Here is a 23,187-nt window from a genome sequence, read left to right as displayed (position 1 = left end):
GATCGTCCAGCTCTGTGTGTGGGTGAACTTTAATGTTTAGTTGCGTGGATTTGCGGCTTTTTTTTGGGCGTGGTACACAATACTATATATACATTTTTTTTTTCTGGACGGGGGGGTGGGGGATATTCGGATAACAGAATATAACAAGTTTCAGGTGTAGACACGATTTTGGCACGACGCCAATACGATTCAATCCCAAAATGTGGTGTGGATGAAAGGCGGGACGGGCGACACCATCAACAACTCCTACTGTGCACAGTGAGCCACCAGGATCAGCCGGATCATACCTCGGACAAGCCTATTGCACCTGTCAACACACACACACGGACACACACGCACACACACACCTCTCGTCATGGAATAGCACAACCAGCTGCAGCTTACTTTTGGGTCAACTATGAGGAGGATTTTACGGCTTGTGGTGTGTGCACTCGCCGGTCTATTCGGTGCCTGTATCCTCCTTTCTTGGCGAAATGCTTGTGGACTAGCGACGAGAAGAGTCATGGCAGTGGATAACCTACATCACCCTATCCTATCCGCCGCTCGTCTTACCGCAGACGGGCTTGTTTTGCAGTAGAACTTCCCTCCTGCAAATTGCACGTTTCCCCCCGATCCCCCGATGACTTTACTTCTCCAGACGAAATGAAGTTGTTGAGTATGAACTAAGGATTGAACTGGCGTGCTTTTAAAGCAAAAGTGGCGTACGGAGTCAATCATGCCTGTTAGGAAAAAAGGTAAGTTACATTCATCACCAGCACCCACAACTAGTAGCCTACAAAACAAAGCAATTTGACATTAGTTTCCTCACTAGCGTTTACGATTTATTGACAAGTGAGTATTTTATGGAATTATATACGTTCATATATGCAGGAGAATTTGTTTTGATTATGAAGTAACTTTTTCCATAAGATCGAACATTCTACACATATTTAATTGATACATTTGTTAAAGGAGCAGGACCTATACACTTAGCCCTATATGCATCAGTAGGTGAGATTCTCCTCTTTGGTCTTGGGATATAAATAATGATATTGATGATTCATGACTTCCGATTGATTGCTTATCCAAGAGGATTGTGAGCTTGATGACTTCTGAAGTTTTCAGTCTTTTTAAAATGCTGTTCCAGATTCTTTGAAATGCTGATATTCGTTGTGACAATGTAACAAAGACTTCTGTTTCAATCTAACAATTTGCACAAAAAAAATGTGAATCCAAATGTCAGCATTGTACCTGCAAGGACCAGCCAATCAATATTAACAGTGGCATCAGTAACATGTCCCCACGAATTTGACCAGGCGGCTGAAAGTGCTTGAGTCTTCCAAGTGAACAACCTATGCCTTGTCTGTCCCCCCCGCCCCACCCTATTGCTTGCAGACACGTCCCGGGCCTTGGGGCTTCTGGAGGAGTACTGCTCCCGGCTGCGGAAGCCAGAGGAGGACGCGCTGCGGACGGCCATCCAGCGAGTGATGCTGATCTTCAAAAGCAACCTCTTCGAGGCTCTTCTCGGTAAGTTGGGGGAAGCTTGGCACCCTGGCAACCACCCCACTCAGTTTCATTCAGTGGTGTTGGTTTCACAAAACAACCGTGTCCAGGGATAACCTATTTCTAAACACCATGACATCCTTTTTACAGTGTCATGGTAGGTAAGACACAGGTGTGGCTCATCACACTAATTATGACTGCTGTCATGTACCAGGGCAAAGGTAGTACACTAAACTAGTGAACTAGTGATTAGAAGACCATGGACCCTTTTCACAGAGCCGTCTATCAGGGCAGACACAGGTATAGTAGCGCACAACATTACGATTTTTAGTTGTTTTGAATTGATGTGCGTCAAAGCACCAGCAATAGTGAATGTGAGTTATGGTCACTAGTGAAGTCTACTCTCCGTGCCCTTACATAATACAGTACAATACATAATGTTACAGACCCATCATTAGTGTTCTGAGCAACACCTGTGTTTGTCTTATGATTAACGCCTCTGTGAAAAGAAATGCAAATTATGCAACAGCTGCACCTACTAATACACCTGGTTATAACAGATAGCATCATTAGGAACATGGGTTACCACTGGTTTAATTCAAAACTAGAAAGAGTTTTTACAACCAACGGGGTAGGACTTAACCCGTCAATAGTTACTCCTCAAAATGCAATTGAAGAGCAGGTAATGGAGGAACAGATTGTGTGCGGCCTTGATTTTTTTTTTTGTGTCCTACAACATCTGTTGGGACGGCTCCATATCGCCGTCAAGGCCAGCGGAATACGTCACAACAACCATCATTGTCGTGTGTCTCATAATTGTTTATTTAGCTTTTCTGGCGCAGCATAATTCCAGGTTTCAGACTCTCAGTGTTATTTTTAACTCTGCTGACAGGGCAGTACTTGACGTTGTCTGCCTGGTCGTATGCCTCTGGTTGTTTTTTTTTTAACTTGCGCCGGTGGATCTGAGAGCGGTTTTGTTTGTGGCATGTGGATATTATTTTTAAACTGCTAAAGAGGAATCGTAATCTGAATTTGATTTAGTGCCAAGTAGGTTACCCATAGGCTACGAGAAATGTGTCTTGCTGTGTGTGTGCAAGGAAGGCATGTTGGTGGATATCACACTGTATACAGAGTCGGTCATGAGAATGATAATTTATCCAATTACAAATTGGATGATTTTCGTTACAGTAAAGTTGACTAAGACATGTGTTTTTTTAGGTTTAGTTTTTTGCATTCTGCTTCATGGCGTTTTCTTGCTTTAGTCTTTTGCCGCATCATGTTTGATGACTAGCTAGAAATGAAATGGAAGCTTACAGACCCAACACACAGGAATGTATGGCAAGAGTCCAGACATGGGAAACATATTGTCCAGCAGGTCCCAGTATCAACCTCTCCTCCCTCTTTCCCAGGGGTTGTGACCGACCACGACCGTAAAAGGTTTATAATGGACTGCATAACTGCCTTCATTGAAGAGTGCACTTACCTACCCAAGTGTCCAAACTGAAGCTCATTTGGCCTGAATGGGCCAGAGTACCACTGGTGCTTTCAGGCGGTCTGGGAATGGCCCATCAGTGCAAGCAGCTGGAATGTTCAACATTATTTTTTAAGAGGAGGCCCCACCATTCTGTAGAGAAATTATTATTAGTTTTTAATTTCATTTTTTTCCATTCTTATTTTTTACCTTTTTAGTTTTAATTTTTTGGATTATAGTATAAGAGTTCATTATTAAAGGTGGAATTACTTAACCCTTTAACATTGTGACGTTATTGTAGCCTGTATGAAGCAATTTATGACCTGAAAATAATGTTTTTCAATGTGTGCATTTGGCACACCTAGACTGACTTCAACCTGTTTTATTTGATTATTTCCTCTCACATCAAACTCATAAAACCTAGATATTTTCGAATTGTGACAAAAAAAGTCTCTGCCAAGTGCTAGTGACCAGTCCAGTCTCACTGGGGTCCTAGTCCTAATAAAATACCACCTAGTCCCCCTAACACTCCCAAAAATGTTAGGTTCTGTTCTATGTTGCTTATATAGGTCTACTTTGGGCTTGACCAGGGCCAGTGATGTCAAAAACAGAAGCGCACAGTAGCTGTGGTGCTGCTGCGCCAGGCCATGAGAACGGAAAGAGCCTTCCCACATAGTGCTGCTGAGATTTCCTGGCAGAGCTCCTTCCCTCAGCAGCGTCATCATTCTCACATGCCACAGTTTTGAATGTTGGACGATAGGATTACAGGAAGGAATATGCCAGAGTTTTCAGGTCCTGGATGGTCCAACCCTGATCCGGCGCACTCAGCGCTTCAGAGTGAAACTCAAGAGCTGGAGAGTCCATCGGTTTGAATGTAGTAGTCTGAGTGGGCTGATGCCCTAGAAGTCCCTTTGTTGTTCCTTGTGCATTCCTTTATAATGTGTCAAAGGAAAAGGGGTCTACGTATATGCGTAGACCTTTCCGCACTAGGTGGAATGACGGAAAACATGTTTTAAACCGTTTACTTTTTTATTTTTCTTGAATTAAACGGGAAGGTACAAAATACAAACAAGGTAGTTGTTTGGTTTCACCTGCTTCTCCATTTGGGATACTTGAAGTGCATCATGCAATTTTGTTCTAGAATCCAATCCAATACCTTCCTTGTTCTTTAAAGCATGTGTCACGTCGTTCGTTACATACCGTTACATACCGAGTTACACGGACTAACGGACTAACACTTAGAACGTTAGTGGACAATCTGTCAAGTGTCCTCCTCCTAACCAATTATTCCCTCAAACGATTTGTTATGTCATATTTTTATTACCCATGGTAATGTAGCAGAGGGGGAAAGCGTGTCCTCTCGCTTCAGGGTGTGGTGAGATGGGACATGCGGGGGGTCACACACATTCTCCCACCACCTCATTTATCATTGGATCATTGTTGGGCTGTCATGATTCCCAGTCAGATTAATAGCCAGCATGCATCACACGTATATTACTTCCCTAACCCCTTTACGACCGGGGGGTGGGGGGGGGGGGACGGACGTTGGAGCCTGGACATGATTCCAGTCACTTCCTACTGCATATCTGGACTACAAATAATAGGGCAGGCGATGCAATCAAAACAGTTACTCGGTTGCGGGACAAATGCCTCCTGAAATAGATGTAATCATCTTACAAAGCATTAGGTGCTGTATAATCTGGCCAGTGGCATGGGCTCACCTCCCTCACTCCCTGCCCCCCCCCCCCCATTGCTACTACAGAGTGGATCCGCATGTGGATTAACCCCTCACCGGTCCCATCGCTTCCAGTGGAATGACGGGCGAGATGTCATTTTAGTGTCCGACTCGCTCCCCTGCCTCCATTGCATTCAGGTTTTGATCTGCTGTTATCTCGGCGCCAATGTCGGGCTTCCACCAAAGTGCTTTTTAAAACACCAGCAACTTTGTTTGCAGCTTTTTCAGATTGAACATCTCTTTTTTTATTCAACACCGCATTTGTGAATCAAGCGTTTCAAAAATATGGCAAGCCTACTTTCAGGTGGTGCAATAGGTATAGAAATCCAACATCTGTGCACATCTTCCCGAATAAGCATGATCATTTGTATCAATTCAATGAAAATGTTTATTTTCATTTTTTTAAATTTGTTCTCTGATATCTAAACCCTTTGAGTAAAGAGTTTTTCTGCCTATTCCTTTGCTATTCCCTCCTGGATGTTTGGATTAGAGCTATAAAATAACTCTACTCCAACATTAGATTATTAAAGTTCTAATCCTGCAATAGATCTCATTTAATGCTTTTAATTTTGAATGCGTTCGCACAGCGAGCAGGCGGGTATGAGCTCCACATCGGAGGGTGGGATCCTGAAAGCATCTTAGACTATTGATTGACTCAACTGGACTCAGTGACCACCAAACAAATGTGATTTCCTCGTGAAGGACCCAATGTCTATCGCCATCATTTCTCTTTTGTTTTTGATTGTTTGTATCTCAGCATTTGGCTTTCTCTTTGGAAAACTATTTCTACCTAAACGACATGAGTAAGCAGTTATATCTGCTTTCTGCCACCTATTTGTTCTACAGTGGGCGGAGTTAGCAAAAAGCGAGTGTGCTGATGGCAGCGGTCGATCCATTCCATTATGTCTTTATGATCTGTTGTATATTGTATGGGCTCGCAATGAGCTTCATCTGTCATTCAGTCTTAGGCAGAAGACTGGTCTGTGGTTTTAATCGGACCTGACTCTCTCTCACACAGAGAGAGAGAGAGAGAGAGAGAGAGAGAGAGAGAGAGAGAGAGAGAGAGAGAGAGAGAGAGAGAGAGAGAGAGAGAGAGAGAGAGAGAGAGAGAGAGAGAGAGAGAGAGAGAGAGAGAGAGAGAGAGAGAGAGAGAGAGAGAGAGAGAGAGATGGGTTTTCTGGGTGAGGGCATTCTTTTATTTTTGACCTGCTTCAGTATTAATTAAATTTTGCTCAGACACCAACGGGTGCTCCCATCAGCCTGCAGCATGAAGGATAATGGGAAGACGACTTCATATGCCTGGAAACATTCAATCATTGTAGTTGTAAATAGTATTTTTGTGTCTGGGGAAAAAAGCTCCTTCCATTCTTCGGCTACAGGGTCTGACGGGATGTGCCTTATTGATTTTCTTTTTTTTTGTTGTAAAAATGAAGTAACTTCATTTGAGTCACGTCATATGCACTGTATTCATTGCTCCATTCAAAGTGATTGCAAATGTGACATTACCACATGTAAACAAAGTCTGAGGATGCTATGTTGGTGATGACTTGAAGTGCAGCTCGCATCTGCTCTGCGTGTCAAAGGTCCCGGGTGTCATGGGCTGGCTTTAAGGGTGTTTCCTGTGTACTTAATGGATTATGGGACTCTTGCATGGCTTTAGGCCGTCTACATCATCATCTGCTGGTGTGGTTGCTAAGAAGGCCACAACAAATGTTTTTTACATGAGTCCTCTCTCCATCTTCTATCGGGGGGGGGCTTAGTGAAGCCGCGAAGCACAGACTCAAGCAATTCCTTTATTACTTCATGTATGGTAAATCGCTTCACGGGATGCATGTATGGAATGCACGTGAGGTGAGCTGTACATGGAAACAAAAAAACAAATATTGTCATTTGTCAATTGTCATGTCCTGGTGAATGGGTCTAAATAAATAAGCAATGTTGTAGGCCATAGAACACAGGTGCAGCTTGGTGTGCACAGAAGGGGTGAGCTGGAAAAGACTGCCATCTTGTGGAGAGTGTGTGCCTGTGTTAGAACCAAATGTGTGTGTGAACAACTGAAAGTGACAACTGTTCATAGAATGAAAGCTGTTCATGCATGACTCATTTGCCATGAAAGCAAGATCCGATTGGACACGATGGATGTCGTGCAAGAGGATAGGTCGAAACCCAGCAGGCTAGGGATTACACCCCCCCTTAACTGACGGCCAATTTTAGACATCGATTCTGATGGATTTTCTTTTTTTTGTAGTGTAATTCTAATGACTACAATCATAATTGTACTAATGTATGCGTCTCAAGCAATTGTGTGGTTCACGTGTGCATGTATGTGAATATATGTATGTGAATATATATATATGTGAGGATGGTATATCCAGAAGGGCTTTTGACTCGTAAATTTGTGATTGTGCTATGACGCATGCAAGTATGATGGCATTAAGTTGTGTGGGAGGAAGGAATTATTTTGAAAGCATAGGGTTGAAAGATTCTACTTTCTCACATGGGGGTGGTATATGACTCATTTTATTTACAGTTTACAATTTACAGTATTTATTCTACTTACCCTCATAACCTTTTATATTCTTATTATTTTATATTATTATCAGAAAATACTGTATCTTATGTAGATGCAGTCTGTTGATGTACAAATTGTTATTAGTCTCCATGGAGGAAGGATGATACTCTACTATAAAATACAACCGGATCTCCAACAGAGGGAGCTATAAGGCTAACTGTAGCATTTCTGTAGGTTTCTTTATCTTGCTTTTTCTATGAGCCTGAAACTAAGGCTGAATATATCATAACTGTAGTTTGTGGAAAACTATATACAAAAATAAAAATGGTTCCCCTCAGTCATTGATTCATGGGATGCAGTTAATTCATTCTGGCAAAAATCAATAAGTGACGTGCTATGGATCATCCATTGAACTGCGCTTATTGTCTCCGCAGTGAATCCCTTTGCTGCATTATTGCCATAACAACTATGGTTGTCCTAAGCTCTAACGCCACTGCCTATATGGAGGAGGAAAGTTGACGCAGTATGCTCTCATGTTCCCCAACGATAATTCCTCCTATCCCACCTACTTTCACGGTCATGAACACATCCCACCACTGACCCTGCCTTGCATTAACAGAGTGACGTGTTGCTTGTGCCTCACAAGCTGGAATTCTTTTTCTTAAGGCAGCCATTCACGCAGGTGTAGCCGTATGACACATTATCTTAATGTGTGTGTGTGTGTGTGTGTGTGTGTGTGTGTGTGTGTGTGTGTGTGTGTGTGTTGCACAGCATTATCAAAAGGGGATATGAATCATCAATTACGGTACTCACCCAAGGCTTCTGCTGCTACTCTCACTGTTTTTTCTTATCATTGTGCGACCGCCCGCAACGTCATTACAAATGTGCATAAACTGTCACACACACACACACGCGCGTGCTTGAGATGTTCAGATTAAACGATAAAAGTAAATTGGGAAAATACATTGAGGAAGCAGTGCTATAAAACACAGCATTTCTCCCATTGCACGTACACCGCCAATCACAGAGCTGGGAATTCACACGATGCAATGCCTGTTAAAACGTCAGGCATGCTATTACAACCAACACTTTTGTTGCCTTGTTCGTTCACAAAAGACGAATGAAAGAAGACTGTGAAGCCTGGCTTGGATGCCATGTTGATGGCGAACCTGTGTTTCATTTTGTTGTAGCCACCTCACACACCCCTTATGCTCAAAGTCCTCATGACGTCAAATCATCTTCAAATGTTTTCCTCCTCTGAATACATCCCTATCTCTGTTTTCTTTTGCATGCAGTGAGTGTGGAGATACTAACTACGTGTGGAAGTACTAACTTGTTTCCTTGGTGATGCCATAAGGCAAGTCGTTGATAACATGAACGCGATTATCAAAAACATGTGTTTTTGCGGTTCTGGGCTGTACTTCTGTTGAGGGAAATGTTTCCACTTAGGCCTTTCTCATTGTTTTGATGTGTTATATGTGAAATGTAATGGGTTTGACTTTTTCACCGAAGAAAAAACCTGAAGTGTCACTCCACCATATCACCCAGATCCCAGTCATTAAGTTGGATTCAACCTCTCTGAGCTTTTCTTGAAATTGGAGCTCTACCAAATGTGAGTTGACCACCCACTCTGTACCATCATCATCCTCTGCTAAGAGTGAGGCCCTTTCCTAGCTCCACACACACACACACACACACACACACACACACACACACACACACACACACACAGTCACACATACTCCACAGTGGTGAAAGTGTGGCTTGGAAAAACAACAAGGTAACGTGCGGCACATTCAGAGGACTCTGGGCAGGGGATGATTTGAGAAGTGAAGCCCGGGATGCGTGGGAACCACGACGACGTGAACCCGTGCCGTCTCCTCCCAATAGTTCTGCTATGATGACACAGTATGACTGCTGGACTGCGTGCTTAGTGGATCTCTTACCAAAAGCAACCTCACTGCTCTAGTCAAAATGTCCAGAAAGAAGAAAAAAACAACAATAATAATAAATAAAATAAATCCAGCCATAAGACCGCAAGAGGGACGGCTTTGAGCACCCTGAACCGCCGCCGCCGGCCCACGTTCATTTGTCTCCCATCACGGCGGCCGCTTCCTTGAGGCGAACCAGAGCCAAGGGTGACGAGTGATTTGTTATTTCTGAATAATTGGTGTGTCTCCGCGCGTGGAGAGATGGAAGGATCATCTGGCACCTTAGTCACTGTGGAGGAGGAAGAAGTAAAGGGAGGGGTTGCAGCTGGAAGAGCCATGCTCTCTGCAAGCTGTAAGCCCACTCCACCCACACCCACCCATTACGTAAGCACTGGGGGAAGCAGATCTGCATTGTGACAGCCGGAGCGTGGCGTGCCTGTGTGTGTGTGTGTGTGTGTGCGTGTGTGTGTGTGTGTGTGTGTGTGTGTTGATTGTTTGTGTGCAATCTGCGTGTTCTTCTAATAAGGTATCAAGTGAGAAAGCATATTGGAGCAATTTCTTTTTTTGAAGGATGCGAATTACCTCAGATTCCACTGCATGGTTGCCTTGGAAACCTGATCAGGGAGGGGGGGGGGGACTATGCAAACAGTTGCTGTCATATGCTTAGAAATAGAAAGAAGTGATTTAATGTAAAAAGAAAGCCGCTAAATCTGCAACATTGTCAATGTATTAACTTGGTATACTTCATTATCACTGTGATATATTGTCACATTATGTGTCTATGTCGTGTGAAAATAGTTTTTCAGACAAAATGACTACACTATTATTAAAAAGCATTATGATCAATGATAAAAAAAAATAGCCCTAACCCCAAACAATAATACAATTTTATGTGATTTTTCAGATGCAACCTTTTTTTTCAGACTACTTTTACTTGAATTCTGGCCTGAGCATCCTCACTGGAGCAGTGTCTTTCTGATTTAATCATAATTTAATACCCATTAAGTGTATTTAAAGGAGTACCGAAGGACGTGTTACCTAAAACCTTTGTGTAATATAAGACTTGGTGTTTGGCCCAATATTGGTTGTGGATATCATTGGGTATACATGTGACTAATGTTCATGTGGTCTCTGAAAAAAAAAAAAACTGTGCAGAATGGGATTTTGGGTCATGATATTTGGTGATAAAGCCCATGGCTTAACAGATAATGCCTTTTGGATTAACAGATACACTGTCGGCTATTCATTACAATATTAAGACATGTACCCTTGCTATGTGTAGTGCAAGGAGTCCAACTCCAACTAAATAGCTTAAGGCTATGGATACAGTAAAGAATGACAATAATAATAACATAATTTTAAGAATGACGTGGTTCGGGTCACCACCCTAATCACTTCGAAACCTCCCATGGTGAGATGGTGTCTTATTTCATTAGGTTAAAGGAGAGCACAGTGTGTTGTGGTCAAAGTTTGATCCTGTGTGGCTCATGGTGGTGTTTACATGCGAGTGTCTTTAATACTGGGCCAGCTGCCACCCTTAATGCCGCCATGTACCGATTGGTCCTGCAGAGCGAAGGACCTCGAGTCATCGAGGAGGGACTCCTTGTCAGGAGCTGGTAAGAAGTGTGTTTCTAGTTTCATTAATGGATTTGGATGTTTCGCTGGTCCATGTTAACATGTGTGTGAATTTGGTACTAAATGATAGCACTGGTGCGAGCACGGTTTCGGAACAGTAAGCATTGTTGTGACCTGAGTTCAAATGTGCGTAGAGGGCGGAGCAACAAATGGAGTTGTTTATTTGTTTGTGCGTGTCTGTGTGTCTGTGTGTTTGGAGGGGTTTTGAGCACAGAGCTGGACTGGGAATGTGCTTTCTGGGATGTAGGGTCGTAGTCCGCATCGGAGGGAACAGGTGTCCTGTCTACGTTGGGAGGATTAGGCTGGCTCTTAGACTTGATACTGGGCATCTGGTACTCTCACTGAGCCATCTCACTGTGCTCTGGCTGCAGTGCCACATGACCGGGGAGACCAGGGAGGTCGGACTGCACAGTAAGTTGCGTTGAATTGGCGTCTTGCATCCATAGTCCTCTTGTTAGACAATGTCACACGTTTGTTCCTTGAGGAATACTACTTTTGTCTGTTTTGGTCCGTGTATTTACAATTCATTTGGATATCCTAAAAATATACTAAAAAAAGTCTGATTACGCATCAACGTGGGTCAGCATCTCTTCCTCATCTGATTTTGCTTTCGGTGAGGGATTTAGCATTAGATGGTTAACTTTACTGAACTGTAGTTGTCTTTCCATTGCTAACGGATGCTAAAAAACAAACATTGCTAAAAACAAACCACATTCCGTTGACTATTATTAGAGAATTCTATATACACTGCACACCACCCGTGTATACGTCTTCTGGGGATTAGCATTTTGGCTCCCTGCAATCCACATCAAGATTACGCCATTTCTCTCGTGAATTGTCAACGCAAATATCATGTTGCCCGCATCTAGGCGGCCATTGTTTCATGAGTATCTTGTGCAGAAGGAAAAGTCTGGGATCTTTTGTGTGTGTTGGGGATTGAAACATTGCAGCCCCTCAGTGTCTGGTGGTGAATGCTAATGGCGTGTTGTTATTAACGCCCATTTAAATATAAATGGGACTTTAGTGTGTAGAGGCAGGGCATTGGAGTGCAGTGATCACTTCAGGAGCCCTCCCCTACTTGGGAGGTGAAGGGGAGGGGATGGGAGAGAGAGAGAGGGGATGGGAGAGAGAGAGACTTAGTTATTTTAGCTAAATAACTAAGTGGTTAGCCGTGCTTTGATAACAATGGTGGTGGCCAGTGATTGCCGCACAAAGCGTCACACTTGTTGCACCCTAATGCTGGAGCTCGGTCCGTGGTAGACATTATAATGAAGCGGCCAACAGATGTGGGGTCTAGCACGCGAGGGAACCTTGAATGCAGCGTAGCGTGTGCTGCAGTGAGTCACTCTGTGATTCAGAAAACCGGGAGCCTGTGAGCTATAGTGCTGTCCAAGCCAGCGTTTAATATACCCCGCATGAACAGGCTTCATTGTTCCACGTTCTGCTCAACGTATCGAGCATTCGTTGGCCTAATGAGATGCAAGGCTTTGATCAGGGCTGGAAACGTCTTTATTTATTTTTATTTTTATATATTTGTGAACTTGATATTTGTAATGCAACCACATCAAAATGGGGTTCAGACGGTACCCCTTCGCCATATGAGAGAGACTGCCTGGTTGAATGAGAGTGTAATGTAAATAAAGAAGTGTTTGTAGGACTAGAAAATTAAACGATACACGCAACAGAAAAATGCATTCATATCTTTATCTATTATTGATGCTTCACCTTATCTCTCCACTGGAAAATTATTACCCTGAAGCAGATGGAAGCAGTTGGTTGGCTCTGATTGCTTTGTTTCGCCCTAATTACCGGACAAGCTTTTCCACTTTGGATTAACTTGTGTTGCTCTGCATGTTTTATGTGTGGAGTACAGTGCGTACATAGCGTATTCCCTCAAAGTGTATTCAATAAACATGTTTTAGAGCTGTGGTGCTGCTTGTTTGGTTCTGAAGTGTGAAGATGTAGGGCTGTCAACTGCCAAGATACTGCCAGTATATGTACCATGATTCAGGAGAGCCAGCACAACAAAGCTCACAATCCACTGATTCTGCACATTAATTCATATGAAATATATCAAAAACGGATATACATATATATATCGGATATACTCTCTATATGTTTATTGATTGCCTGAAGGAAATGGAAGAGGAATGTGTTTTGTTGTTGCAACTGAGATGTTAAAAATATCATCCTGGGTGCGCAGGATTTGATATTGAATTGTCCTGGGCTTGGTTCTGTTGGAGGTAAATTTCACATGGAACTGTTTTCTGGTACTATTGGCGAGCTAGCTGAAGAAAGTTGTATTTGCAGCGTATTTCTGTTGTCCGTTCCTGAAGGAAGATGGAGAGTTGTGGTCCAAGTCTACATTCCTTATCTCTTATCTTCCAAGTGTACGGGGGCCCCAATTCATAACAGAGGGAGACAACTAGAAGCTTAGGTTTTATTTTTTTGTTGGTATTTCTAACCCTGTCTTGAGAAGGCGCCACAGATGGGGTTTGACCTGGAGTTTGTAGCAGAGGGTACGTATTCTTTCAAGGAAATTAACCCACTCCCATGTAGACGGCGTGCTCTCAAAAAAAACTAAAGTTTGATCCGGTCATATGCTGTTCTCAAGGTGGATAAGCAGCCAGCCATTTAAGCAAGAATATGAGCTTGAAAAACGCAGGACGTCTATACTGTCAAATACATATGGTCCGCTGCTATAAATACACTGTTCATTGCTTTTTGCTTTGGTCTGATAAATTGCTTCATTGAATATGTTAATGGACAAAAGTGAAGTATTTGAAAATGGGATCATTAAAGCACAAACAGAGAATGCTGCCGATGTTATGAATCGTGACCTTTAACGAAATTACGAATGAACAAATTAATTACAATTTTTTCTCTCCTTGATTGAATATGAAAAACCGTACCAAGTGAGATTATGAAAACTGAACAGGCCAGGGTCAGAAAGAACTTTATGTAGTCTCAGGCAGTACAGCCGGAGAACAATAACTTTATTTTCAGGAAAAGCAAAGACATCAATATCATATTTAGTATTCTCTATTTTTACCTTTAGGTTAGGTTAATTGTGTTTAGATCAGTAACCTCTGACATGACCAAGACAGATGCATTAAACTAAGATAGAAGCATAATAAGTGACATAAATGATGACCATAACAACAACAACAGCAGCAACAGCAGCAACGACAGTGATCAGATATCTGTGCTTTAACATAAGAAAATGTAAGAGGGCAGTTTAGCAATAATTACTTTATGAATAAACAAGTACCAACTAGAAAATGCATTTCCTGCAGAAAATGTACGGTAAGTGCTGTAATGCAAAGTGAGGTTGAAAATATGTTTTAGTAAAGCCAAATAGTTTAAGACGTAAGGAAATGTGGAATGGCTTAAATCAAGTGAAGGGATTTGAACAGTCTAAATGGAGTAAACAATGTAAACATACACACCATTTAAAAATGTAAAATGGTTGGAAACAAATAAAGTGAAGAGTTAAACAAATTGCTAATGTGATAAAGTTTGAATACATTTGAGATAAAATATAGAATAGCTGAGCTAATCTCACAAAGTGATCAGGCTTATATCGTTGGACTCCTTTGACTCTGTTTTCATATGTCATATTGTTTGTGTAGATAGCATGTGTTGCCAGATCAGATTGGCAATTTCCAGCCCAACTATAGACTAAAAACTGCCCAATCAACCAAAAACCTGCCAAAAATGTATATTGCCAGAGAACCGATTAATCGTATACTTATGCAATCGCAAATACATGAATACACACCTAAACACAACCTGATTATTAACTTGACGTTATGTGGTATACAAGGAACCTCTCATCTATTTCTCACACAGACATACCTCACAAGGTCTGTGTAAAGAACACACAGAAAATGGGTCTTCAATGAGATTACATTAATACACAACACGCAAAATAGGCACGTAAAAGACCATTGGTGAGTTTAATAAACACCTGAAGGTCCCCTAATTGACTTAATAATTTTTATGTTACACACACACACGCACACACACACACACACACACACACACACACACACACACACAGGGTGCAGGGACACAGCCACAGAAAATGTATGTTTAGTACATGAGCTAAAATAAAACAACCCTCAAAATAGTCATGCATCAATCTTACATTTATGTAGAACTTCAACTTGAAATATTCTTACAATATTTAAAGAAGATTTTAAAGAAGAAGTATGTACAGTCAACGCCAGCTCGACTAATAAATCATGAATCAAATCTCCTGACAACTGGCACGAAGGTTTGAGTGACAGGTCTGATGGCCCTCCCTCTCCCCTAATTACTATTGGACAGGCAAGCATATTGTTGTTAGCATTATATCTACATTATATCTACTATTATATCTAATTATATCTACTATGCTTCTATCGGGAGAACAACCGGATATGTAGCAAGCACCTAGCCTCTAGCCTTATAAACGGGGGTCCCCACAGACAAACGCCCGATATATAACAATCATATTTCCAATCAATGAATCATTTTAGCGCCACTCACAAGCTTGAGATGGTGTTTCTAGGGGGGTATTCCATCAAAGTCGCTAACGAAAGCGGCGATTAGTTGATTAAGCCTGGTTAGAACTAGCGCCAACTTCCACTTGAGGCTAAAGCCGTTCCACCAACGCAGTTCAGCCGCGCCTTGCTCAGGTTAGTTCAAACCAGGCTCACGTTATCGTGGATTACGCGCGTTCACGAAATATGTAACCAGCCCAGAACCGTGAATGTCGAATCATGGATCAAATGTCCGAAAAGGACAGAGCGGGATCTTTTCCAGCGGCGAACATAAGCTGCTTGTGGAGGTCTATGAGGAGTACACGCATATAATAACTCAAAAAGGGAACACCGTAACCATTAATAGAAACAGGGAGGCTGCCTGGCACAAAAATCGGCGATCTGTTGAATGCATAAGTAGTATTAAGCGTAACATATTTTAATTTAATATTGACCATGGATTTAACAGCAGGGAGATAGTCTCGAGTTAACGTGTCGGACTTGTACCCGGTCGTCCGGGGTTCTATCCCCACGCAAGTAATAGTAATATAGGAAGGATTACTAGAGAAATCAAGTAACTTTTCAGGCCATTTATTTTCCATTTCTTTGAATATTCTTAATTAGGGAATTAATAAAATTAATAAAGGGAAGTACAAAATGAAGGCAACGCCAAGAATACTACGCATTAGTCTAGACGCGAACTCGGGTGGCACGTATCACAGGGCAAGTGCTAGACCATTCACCCAGCCGCTGATTACTGATGACGCGATAATACATAGATTTGTGTAAAAATGTGTTGAACAAATAGCCACAGTAATAATAGATAGCAATTCATTGAATTACAGTGTTTTGATACAGTTGAAGATAAATCAAGTGTGTTGATTTCTTAAATGTTTGAACGAAGGTTAACGGTTATATATATTTACCAAGTTACGAAGTAGTTGAAGTGTCAGAGAATGGGAATGGATGGCTCCACTCCACTGACTTCCATTGTAATAAATTATATTTTAAAAGTATAATATCTTAAAAAGTTTAAAATATTAAAACAATCTGAAAGGAATGCGTGAAAGTAGAGAATAATAAAGAAAGAAAGAAAGAATACAACTTAAGAAGAACAGTTGAGCGCTGCATGCAGCCCACCTAATCAGAAATGTCAAAGATGTCCAAGCAGCCTTTGGAATATGGAGAACAGATTAGTTTTACAATTAGTGGTAAATCCTAAGTGTCACTGTGATATACAGCATCACAGTGTCTAAAGCCGGAATCCTAAATATTGTCATGACTGCAGGTGATGTTCTCCTGATTCTCCTAAGTAGAGTATAAAAATAACCTGAACATGAACATTGTAAAACCAAGTTTATCTGAAAGAGCCAAGACTCATGATTTCTACCACCTTCAGGGAAAGGGTAACTTTTTCTTTGGTGCTTTAAAAACAACATACAAACATGGGCAACATACAAACGTGCCTTTTCCAGAACATTCGCGCAAAACGGATCAGTGGGGACGCAGGGTGGGCTTTTCTGCTCCTAGAATGACAGAAGTATTTACATCTTAACACTTCCACCTCCTGCAGAGCCTCATTAGAGCGGAAGTTGGAACAGTAACACAGTATGCAGTAACAGCCTTTATTTTACTTCATTTAAGAATGCTTGATTCTGATTGGCTGGGAGGAGGGCATTAACCCGGCAGGTTGCCCACTGACTTGACGGTTGTACTTGCTGCTGACTGAGCACAGCGTCATCAAATAGTAGATCAATACGCCGCTTGTATTTTTTTTGTATTTTTTTTCTATCACAGAAATTTCAAACATGAGGTCCATTGTAAAAATAAACCTTGTTTAAAAAAGTTTCAAAAATGTGTCGGAAATCTATTGGAGGGTCAGTCGATACATAGTTTCGCAAGCGAGATACAATTTAGCAATCTACGTTATTAAACTAGTGATCAGATGCAGCCTTGTGTGGTTGCGATAGAAACTAATTAGCTACAGCTGAGCTAACGTTATTCACCTGTAACGTTAGCTCAGCTGCATGCAATACGAATCAGAAAAAGCATAATTATTAAAGTATTTGAATTGTTTTATTATGTTGGCAAGCAAGAAGTAGAATAAACGGGATAATCACCGCAAGGCAGGGCAATAAACAGTTTGATATGCCCGGCTTGTAAGGGAAGCCGCCCACGAGCCAGGCATATCAAACTGTTAAATTGCCCTGCCTCTCTGTGATTATCCCCCCCCCCCCCCTCCTCCTCCTCCTCCAGATATCCAGGAGTTCTATGAGTTGACGCTCCTCAACACCCACAAGAGCTGTGAGCAGAAGCTGGAGGAGGTCACCCACATGGCCGACAGGTGGGAGAAGGCCGTCACGCTGCCGGACCCAGAGGTCACCCAAACGCCCTGCCCCCCCGTCCAGAAGGAAGAGGTAAGAGTCATGCCCCCCACCACCCCACACACACACACACACACACACACACACACACACACACACACACACACACACACACACACACACACACACACACACACACACACACACACACTCACTCCCTATGCACCCTTACCCCAGAGCGCCAAACCAGGCCAGCTACGCAGAAGAATCACCTGATTTAATTTGCATTTAGTTTATTTGCATACTGAAACTGTATTATGTAAATGCGACGGTGCACCGTGAGCCCAATTATCGGCTAAACCCCTTCACACATTGTCCTGGTTGGCGGCCCGTGTTTTGAAGGACGGTTTTTGGGTGAGGCCGTTTAAAGTCGGACGAGAACATTTGGACCCGAGCATTGTTTTAAGGTGGTGTGTTTTGTGGCGCGGGGCTCGCGTCACGTGGTCCTGCACGCAGGCGTGTTTTGGCGCGGGGCTTCAAAGCAGCTGCTTCTAAGCGTTTGTTCTAAGAAGACTTTGGTCAGAGCTGAGGGGCGCTCGCGCTAATTAGGTTCCCCCGAGGAACCAAATCTAAAGCGTTTGTAAACAAAAACCTCTCTCTTATCTTTTTTGGAAGGATAAAAATCAAAAAAAGTTCCGGCCAGGCAAAGTAATAATTAATGGCATGGATAGTATACGGTGAAAGTGGAATCATTTGCTTTCAAGAAAAGTGCCTTGTCTTGTGAATTGCGTATCCTATACGTTAGCTCATCGGTTAGCTTCCCGGCAGTGATGTTGTTGGCCTGTCGCCTCGGCAGAGTGGGAATTATATGGGGGTGTGCTTATCTATCTGTTGTGTGCAACATAATTCAACATCGATGCGGACATCCAGATAGGTCAAAGCTAAAGAACAAGCTTGTTCTTTATTTTATCTACCATATTATCTTCTGTAGATATAAACACTGCTGCAAGTACTCCACAAAGTTACCACCAGGCTCTAGCCCTTAGAAGGATACCGACAGTGAAATTGAAAGTCATCGGTCGTGCTTTTAATTTTTTTTTATAAGAAACCTTATCATGAAACGACAAACTGAATTACATTATACTGAGCGGGAACTCTTTCCAAGGTCAGTTCTTGTCGAATTCACTCGACTGAGCCCTCGTCAACGTTGTCCTCAGAATGAACATCAAGAGTCACAGGATGATCAACACAGAATTCTAACAGTATGCTGTTATATAGTCCCACAGATAAATTGTTGTTAAAGTCTGTGCAACAGTTCGAGGCAAACATTTTAGAAGAAAAAACACACTGAACTGTGAAAGAAAGAAAGGAGGGTAGAAATACAGAGGGAGAGAACAAAATAAGTAGAATAAAGACTGTTGTCATGTGGTCCTTTTTAAACTAGGGCTCTTGAGCATTATGAAGCTTTCTAAGTCTTATCTCTCTCTCTTGCGCTCTGACTCTCTCTCTCCCTCTCTGCCTCACCCTCTTCCTCCCCCCTTTTTTTCTCCTGAGTTTCTTGGAAAACGTGCAGCCAGGGATAATGTTAGAGACCTGCCTACTAGCTGATGAGCATCTCTGTCCTGTTCACACACCTTGCTACAGAGAAAATGTGCGCACACACAGACGCCCACACACACACACACACACACACACACACACACACACACACACACACACACACACACACACACACACACACACACACGCACGGCAGGACATGTGGAGAGAGGTGTGATGCATGTTCCCATCCTGAGGCTGTTGACATTCTAATTAAAGGGAACAAATGCTCAGATTGGGCTAAGGCGGCACAGAGGAACTCAATTAAATATAAAATATAAAGACAGACTAGAGGTTGGCTTCATTGTGAGGCGTTTGAAAGAAGAAAAGCAGTAAGTTGAGGTGCAGAATTTTTTTTTGATTAAAAGATCAAGCCGGTTTTTTATATTGACTATTCAAGAAAATAGCTCCTTATCAGATTTTCAGAAACCATTTCCTGCTGAATTACGTAGTTGGCCAACCACTTCTGTAAGCACTGATGCAGCACTAAACTAACCATCTTGGATCCAGTACCTAAATTTCAACATGTCCAATGCATCATGGGTTATAGATACTGGTCCCAATACAATGGTTTTAAGAGGAGGCAAATTGCTGCTCAATTGTTGTATAATCTTGCCTTATTTATGCAAATCTATTATTAATTGTTTTTCGTGCCTATAGTCGCCCACGCATATGGGAGCTGACTATACATAGCTGAGACCGCAGGGTATAATACAACTCGTAATTTCTTGTAAAACACAAACTTTCATAAGACTACGAGTTGTGTGAGGAGGAGGATGACGGCTTCTGTTGAATATGTTAACATACATATAATTTCATTGCGTGCACTCGCACGCTTGCACCACTAGAGCCCATTGGCTGTAGAATAAAATAGTTTGATGTCAGGTGGCCCTTATTGGTTCACTATATAAATAGTATAAATCATTTTTTTTTATAACAGGCTGTATGTGTTGTGTCATTTTTTTATTTGCTTTGTCGGGCAAGTCTGTCACTTAACAGGAACAGCTTACTTTTTTTTGCAGCGTGTTTGTGTGTGTGTTTACTTGGCATTACGATTTGGTGAAGCATATGGATAAGCCGTCTATAATCCCATTTATCCACCATCAAAACTTTCTCCTTCTTTTTCCCCAAACCCAACAAACCAATGTCCATACATTTTCAAGCCTAGTTGATACGTCTGATTGTAGCCGATGTACAATGCTATTCATAGGCTGCTCCACGCTGTGCTAACACAGGAGCACAGAGCGCTAGCCGGTGAACAGCTTGGTGGAGCGATGTCCTAGCACCGCTGCTGCACAGATAACTGGAAGGGGATTAGAGCGGCCGTCCCCAGGGACTCTAGGCCCCTCCGGCCCTCTGTGTCACCACCACCAGCAAGCCCGTGCTGCTAGGCCGCTATCACAGTTAGCTCTGGAAGATTAGGAACATGTCCTTTCAAAATAATGAGGGCCGACAGTTGCCGACTGTCATCCAACGTCAACAGTCAACAGTCCCCAGCCTTGTGTTGGTCCAGTATGTCAAGCGGCCGGGCAGGGTGCTCGGTCTGCACTTTGTCGGGATTGGGGATTACTGTTTTGGCGACGGTAAAATGATGTCGGGATTGGGGATTACTGTTTTGGCGATGGTAAAATGATGTAGAAACTGGTGAACAAAAACCTATTGTGTCACTGTTTTTCTTTTAAATCGATATAGATATTACACGTTATATTCCTGTTGAGGGCGCACGTTTAAAGCCTGGACAGAATTATCAGATTTCAAAGATCGATTCAATAAAAACTTAAATCATTGATAAAAAACAATCACCAAACAGGACAAATTGGGGCAAACACCCACAGCACAGGTTCTCAAAACAGTCTGTATTTTCGACATCTGCTTAACAACCAGACAAATCACTGTGTAAGAATGAAATGGGCAGACTAAACGAAAGGACTTTGTGATACCTTGTGGAATGCACACTGTCTCTCTCTGTAATCCCGCCAAGCCTCCAGGTGAAACAGCATTTGTGAATAAGCCATGCCTTAAATAGCGCCACACTTCCTTGTGCTTCCACGCACATATCTTTTTCTGTTGCCCTGAACGCTCTTGCATAACAGGCCAAAACCATAGAACCAAACCAAAGCCCTTCAACAACCAAACGTTAAACATATAGACAACCATTCACACAGCCGCCCTAATAGACTTTAATTCAATTCATTTTTTGGCTTGTTTGGTCTTTATTATCTTACAACATTGCAAATACATCAAACGTATGAATAGATTTTTTTTTTAATCTCATATTTGTAGTTTGGCACTTCATCTGCTCATAGACCCAATTTGTGACACAAACTTTATTTGAATATTGCCTTGTCTTTATTAGTTCATAAAAAATAATGCTTGCATCATGAGGCATTTCTAATAAATCAAACGTTATAGTTCTAGCGTCAATACAATTCCCCTGACGTTATCTTTCTAGTTTGGCTCTCACATCTGCTTATACACCCCAATAAATGAGGAAGGGGAGTTTTTTCCAGATTAAATTCCCCCTTGCTTCATTAAATATTAAGCAGCGTTGAATAGAGTGATGGTTTTGTAGAATGGCTCTGTGCCCTTGGCTGCCTGGCCGCCCTCGTGTGCTCCCTGGTCTTGTAATCCACCTCACTTTGTACACTGATTACTGCTCTTTATTTTTGCCCGCTCATTCCCAGGCCAACAACAAGGAAAGGTATAATGGAAACGGAAGGGTTACATTTGTGCAACATTACCGCCTGAGTCTTACTTCTTACTTCTGCATTGGCGATAACAACGCACACTCTGGTGTGAACGTCCACTGCTCTGTAGTATACTATATACTACGTGCTTTACATTATGTTTTAGTTACGCACGGGCACGTGGTGGCTTAGACCGGCAGAGTTTAAATGCGCTTGCAAAAGCTGAGCGGGCCCGCCCAGTCCAATCTGGACCGCCATGCGACTGGGACACATACACAAAAGATCTAATTTAAGACTCGTCGTAGCCTGCTGCCGCCCTGTCAACTTTGGTCATGCAGCTTATTCGACGCATGTTGGTGTATTTCTGCAACACTGATCGGAGAAGCCATTTTTGTGGCAGAATGTGGGAAACAAAGAGAAGTGCAAGAGAAAGGAGATCGATTTAGAATATTTATTCTGCTCTCTGTGGGCCTTAGGGATTCTTTCGGCCCCTTATTTGGCCTATCCATGTGGAACGAGATGGTGTCACCACACATCGCCCAAGTGACTGCGTAGCACACGGCCAAAACGCTGTTGTTTCTGATCTTCTCTTCCTTCACTCCACCCTTGTTCTCAACTCCAACGTGTGTTCCACCTGCCTGGCGTCACTGAGTCGTCTTTCTATGCCCTCCACACTCGAATAGTCAGTGAAATAATTAATCAGTGTGTGGCTACGGCGTTATTGGCTAACTTTGCGTGTGCGTGTGTTTGTGTCTGTGTTCGTGTTCCCAGCAGAGGGAGCAGAAATGCGTGGATCCCAGTGTGACGGAGCAGAGTGCGAGCAGTGCCAAGATGTCTGAGGTGAGTACTCTGCGACTAGATAGTGTGTGTGTGTCTGTGTGTGTGTGTTTGTGTGTGCTCTGTGCTGGAGAAGCACTCCACATGCTTTATTTATTCTATAGTGGAGCTTTTTCAACATACTTGTTTCATTTCATCCTCGTGAATATGTATTGCATTGTGGCTCCGGCCAGTACATTGTGGTGCAGACACACACAACACCTCCTGCAGTGCACGGTACAAACACTCGGCTCAAGGAGAAAAATTGTTGCCCCATAATTATAATAATAATAATTAATATTCCTATTTCTGCACCGCTGTGCAATAGTAAAGTCAAGTAAATGAACGTTCTGATTGTCCAATGAGTCATGAATCCATGGTCCCAAACGCTGACCGGAGCTTACGTCAGGGTCTTAAAAGGTCAACCACGGGGGCTTAGGTCAGGGCAGGCTTTATGATGCAATTGTCC

General features: G+C 42.5%; 1 protein-coding gene across 1 annotated transcript in view; it reads left to right on the top strand.

The window, feature by feature from the left end:
• Positions 1-715: 715 nt before the first annotated feature.
• dlg2 (discs, large homolog 2) overlaps positions 716-23,187 on the top strand; it is a gene marked incomplete at both ends in the record, with an annotated part of 124,633 nt that continues 102,161 nt past the window's right edge. The window contains 4 exons of the mRNA XM_084474442.1: positions 716-734; positions 1,375-1,506; positions 17,549-17,709; positions 22,674-22,742. Coding sequence (XP_084330568.1) covers positions 716-734; positions 1,375-1,506; positions 17,549-17,709; positions 22,674-22,742 — 381 coding nt within the window. The remainder of the gene's footprint in view (positions 735-1,374; positions 1,507-17,548; positions 17,710-22,673; positions 22,743-23,187) is intronic.

This window comes from Micromesistius poutassou (assembly GCF_964030765.1).
Source record: "Micromesistius poutassou genome assembly, chromosome: 10".
In the NCBI taxonomy this organism is placed as follows: Eukaryota; Metazoa; Chordata; class Actinopteri; order Gadiformes; family Gadidae; genus Micromesistius; species Micromesistius poutassou.
Note: the sequence above shows the minus strand (reverse complement) of the source record. Positions and strands in the feature narration are given on the sequence as shown.